Here is a 5,000-nt window from a genome sequence, read left to right as displayed (position 1 = left end):
GATCGATGCCTGTGTGTTGGCTCCCACAGACCCAGTTTGCTGGCTGACAGCTCCTAGTGTCTCTGGCAGTGACCTGCAGCCTCATTCTCCTGACTGCTATTTTTTCGCTTATCCTTGACCCCCCATACAGATGCTTGTTGGTAATATGATCGCTCTTGTCGATGTTTAGTACTGCACGCAGCATTCTGGTGTAGCACCCATCTAGGGACTTCTGCAGGGGTAGGCTTCAGGGTCCAGCATTCACAGCCGTATAGGAGAACGGACTCTACCGTTGCATAGAAGAAGCTGAGTTTGATTTGTCATGGGAGGTTGGAATGCCACACACTGTTCATGCCGTTCATGGCCCTCCATGCAAGTGCCTTCCTCACTTTAAGGTCTTGCTCGGACGAGTTGACCCATGAGCCCAGGTATTTTAAGTCTTTGACTTTCAGAGCAATGCCTCCTGTTGTTATTAGAGGTGGATGGTCTGAGAGGATGTTATAGGTGATAACCTTGGTTTTCTTGGCATTTAGCCGAAGGCCAACCTTGGCACACTCTGACTCCACTCTGCACAAGAGCTCCTGTGCTTGCTCTAAGTCATCGTTTCTCAACGGGGGCGGTACCGCCCCCCAGGGGGCGTTCAGACAGCATCGGGGGGCGCTGGAACAAATTTGCTTTGTTCCAGCGCAAATATTTGCAGAGCTCTGAACTTTGGAACTTTGTTAAGTTTTGATATGAGAAATTCCACTGACAGATTCGAACTAAGTGGTCAGTTTATGAAAATAATACCTTAGAATACTACATAAAATATTTAAATAATAGCCCCCTAGCGTTTGCCGCCATATTGTGACACCACCCCCCCAAAGTTCAATCAAAAATTATTATTAGCATCATAAAACAGCAATTTGGCGAAATGCAACACCAGCACACTTAAAAAACTAACAATGTTGTAATGTAATGTACAGTTTCGTAGCCTACTGTTTGTTCTGCACCGGACATGTGTGAAATTGCTGATGTTCCGTAGCAGTCTGTTTGTATTCTCTGATCTTGTCTGAGTTTGTTTAACACTCATAAACAGCATTTTTATTCACATTCACATGGCTTTTCTGCTCTCTAAAACTAATGGTAAACTAATGATAATGATATTCCAACTGCCCAGTTAAATCCAATCTATTATTTGGCATTCAGTGACATGCTTTTTAAAAGATATAACACAGAATATTAGTCAACATTCAGAAAACAAGCCTACTTTTTTTGATGGGGGGGGCGGTAAGAGACCTGGATAATGGACAGGGGGGCGCTGGCCCAAAAAAGGTTGAGAACCACTGGTCTAAGAGGTCGGAGAGCAGGCTGATGTCGTCCGCGTAGTCCAGGTCCGTTAGGACTACGGCGGGGTGTCGTCTTGACCTCCTAGGTGTTATAGTGAGGCCGAGTTCTTGCTCCCTGCACTTCCTGAGTGCATAGTCTAGGACTATGATGAAGAGGAAGGGGGCTAGGGTGTCCCCAGTAAGGATGTCAAATCCTCACTGTTGCCGTCTGGGGTCATCACCTTGGCTCTTGTACCTGTGTACATGGTCTCTATGGAGACCGGAGTAGATTGGGAAGGACACTGTAGGCCTTAAGTATCCTCATCATTGAGCCTCTGTGTATCGAGTCAAATGCCTTTTTGAAGTGGATGAAGCACAGTACCGCAGTCAGGTTGTTCTTTCTCACCTCCTCGATGATTCTCCTTAATAATAATAATAATAATAATAATAATAATAATAATAATAATAACAACTTTATTTGTATAGTGCTTTTCCTGCAAACGTTGCAGCTCAAAGTGCTTTAATCATTATATAATCTTAATTTAATTATTTTGTAATTTAAATGCAATATTAAAAGGATGGGATTTTATCATCTTAATTCAATTATTAAGTCATTTAAAGGCAATATTAAAAAGATGGGTTTTTAGTCTTGACTTGAACATATATGCTGAGGTTGCATCCCTAATGTAAACTGGCAGTGCATTCCACAATTTGGGTGCATAAAATGAGAATGCAGCCTCACCAAATCTCTTCTTTTGTACATGTGGTACATAGAGAAAACCAGCGTCAGAAGACCTGAGAGCTCTATTGGGCTGATATGCTAGCAAAAGGTCTTTCAAATATTCTGGTGCTATGCCAGTGAGAGCTTTAGGCCAAGATTAGAGGACCTTGAGGACCACCTTAAGGCCAAGATCTGGGCCACGGTGGTCCTCTCCTCTCGAAAACCATTGTGCGTTCCCTCAGGTGAGGGTCGATGTCGCACCGTATCCGGTTGAGTATCATCTGATTGTACATCTTCGCAATGATTACATATCAGACTGATCGGCCTCGGTAGTTGTCTGGTTTGGAGAGATCTCCGGATTGAGCCACTGGGATGATGTTAGAGAGAGACCACCACATATCAGGCTGGTTGTTTTTCATCAGAGCAAGGTTGCAAAACTCCAGGATGATGTCATCAAGATCACAGTTCTTAAGGGTATAAAACGGTCTTGTCTCGTTGCGATCTTTGGTCTGAACTGGCCTTAAGAGCCCCCCCCATCCCTACACTCTTTATATAGGTCAAACAAAAGCCCACCAGGCATGTAGCCTGGAGTGTATTCTGTATCAGGGTTGTGATATGGGGGATGTTTGTTATTAGGCCTTTCTCTGAGGTTGTGTAGCCTATCGATTTGAACACAAGAGCATATTGATTTTGTTGACTGTTGTGTAGAATATTGCAAACATGTATTGTGGACATTCTGCCCCAGTTCCTCCACATGGGGGGATGAGTATTGGAGGACCGGGGAGGATGAGATGGCAGCGCTTTGTTTTAGCACCATGTAGCTTTCAGCACATCTGCATGTATGATTCATGAGCTTACACTGTCTTGCCAGAGAGAGAGATGTCCTCTGAGAGATACACTCAAAGTGTGTGTGTGTGTGTGTGTGTGTGTGTGTGTGTGTGTGTGTGTGTGTGTGTGTGTGTGTGTGTGTGCGTGTGCGTGTGCGTGTTTGTGAATCCTTTCACTGGTTATGTGTTTGTTGTGTTAAGAGTGAACTCTGATATAGTGTGTCATTTTTAGGTCACACACACGCCTTTACCTGGACAGAGTCGTTTTAGCACTCTTCACACTCTTCCTCCTCCACATCCACAGTGGCATTCTTGTTTACCTTTCTACCTCTCTCTCTCCCTCTCTGTCTGTCTCTCTATTCCCCCTAGCTAGAGTTGAGTTAGCATTGTATGCCCACTGAGTTGGGGCTAATCTTGTAATGTGCGGGTGACATTTTCCTCTGAGTACGTGGTCTGTTCAAATAACAGATAGCGCCATAAACGTCTCAGTTAAACATCACTACACAGCAGAATACTCTTGGTTCTGTCTTAAAAATGGGTTTGTGATTTTTTTCAGGAATAGGACCAATAGATTTACTATGTGAGCAGCTCCCATTTCTCTCAATTTCTACCACAGAGGTGCATCATGGGAAGTGTGGTCTGGTGACACTATGAGTAGGACTACTATTAGGCTGCCTAGCCAGGCAGCCCCCTTGCTGAGACATGGACGGCCATTGATCTCCTCTCTAATGGGCCTTTAATGGGCAAGATGCTTTAATTGGGTCTGGGATCATTGTTATGGTTTATTGGGAGCTCCTTGGGCTGTACAGCTTATACAAGTCGTTTTGTTTTACACACACACACACACACACACACACACACACACACACACAATGGTCTGTACAGATATCCTGATGTCTTTTGTAGTCTCTTCGCCACGTGACATTCTCACGCTGACCTCTCTCTCCTCTCTCTCTCTCACTCTCGCTCTCGCTCTCTCTCTCTCTCTCTCTCTCTCTCTCTCTCTCTCTCTCTCTCTCTCTCTCTCTCTCTCTCTCTCTCTCTCTCTCTCTCTCTCTCTCTCTCTCTCTCTCTCTCTCTCTCTCTTTCTTACAGTGAGCTTTGTGGACTGTAGCAGCGCTGGCCGGGTGCTGTTTGAGTTGGGTGACGCGACAGACTTCCGTGTGAGTGAGGAGGGCGTGGTTTACGCCCGCCACAGTCTCTGGGTGGCAGACAGGAAGGGGGCGTTCCTGGTTGTCCGAGCTCGGGATCCGGAGTCCAAGGAGGAGTGGAAGACACGAGTGCACATCATCCCCCTGACTGGCGGACAGTCATTGGAACACCAACACAATAGACAGGTACGGAGGACAGAGGAGGACATTAGTCGTAGTAGTAGTCGTTGTTTATTTCGGTCCATTTTTGTGTATGAGGTTAGAGAGGCCAGCTAACAATCGTAAGGTCGCTCGTTCAATCCCCGCCTCAGGAGGAAGTTGCATGTGCCCTTGAGCAAGGCACTTAACCCCTAATTGCTCCAGGGGTGCCGACTATGTCTGACCCTATGCCTAGAGCAAAAAATACCAAATTCCACTGACTGACAAGTTGATTGCATGGCAGTAAAACAATTATTCTTATATTATTAATTATGAACCTAGAAAACACATATCAATAAGGCATTAAATAAAATGTAAAAAACAAAAACAAAAACAAAAAAAGGTTGAAAAGGTGTAGGCTATAGCAATAGCTTGTTTTACCTACCCTCGCCTACCCCGTTCATTCTCATTCTCACGTAGTCATTCAGCTTCATTAATGTTACATTTTACTACGAGCAACTCAAAGACCACAGGCCGCTGTGCAGCCACGCCTGGCCAGTGAAGTGATGCTACAGCAGAGGAGACAGTTCAGACTACAGCGTAGCCTCTGGTGCTGTGGTGTGTGAATTAGAGCGATGCAGCGTGTTCTTTTATACACGTGAAAAGCCAGTAAAGAGACGTTCCGCTGGCCTTTTCTCTTCTCCCGATAAACATTTCTCCAGAAATATCCACAGTGCCTTATGCTGAGCGAGGCCATTAGAGCCTCTCTGCCTTCTGTGCGAACAAGAGAAACACAGAGAGAAGAAAGCTGTTAAAAAGGCCCGCGAATAGGAATCTGTGAATAAGCTATGAAAGCTAATGAGTGGGATGTGAGCCA

General features: G+C 45.2%; 1 protein-coding gene across 1 annotated transcript in view; it reads left to right on the top strand.

The window, feature by feature from the left end:
* The window catches only part of LOC308162440 (cadherin-2-like), a gene marked incomplete at both ends in the record, with an annotated part of 42,715 nt that overhangs the window by 22,385 nt on the left and 15,330 nt on the right, over positions 1–5,000 (top strand). The window contains one exon of the mRNA XM_080536592.1: positions 3,930–4,171. Within this exon, the coding sequence (XP_080392718.1) occupies positions 3,930–4,171 (242 nt within the window). The remainder of the gene's footprint in view (positions 1–3,929; positions 4,172–5,000) is intronic.

This window comes from Nansenia antarctica (genome assembly GCF_963989245.1).
Source record: "Nansenia antarctica genome assembly, chromosome: 7".
Lineage (NCBI taxonomy): Eukaryota > Metazoa > Chordata > Actinopteri > Argentiniformes > Microstomatidae > Nansenia > Nansenia antarctica.
This window is presented reverse-complemented; position numbering and strand designations above follow the sequence as displayed.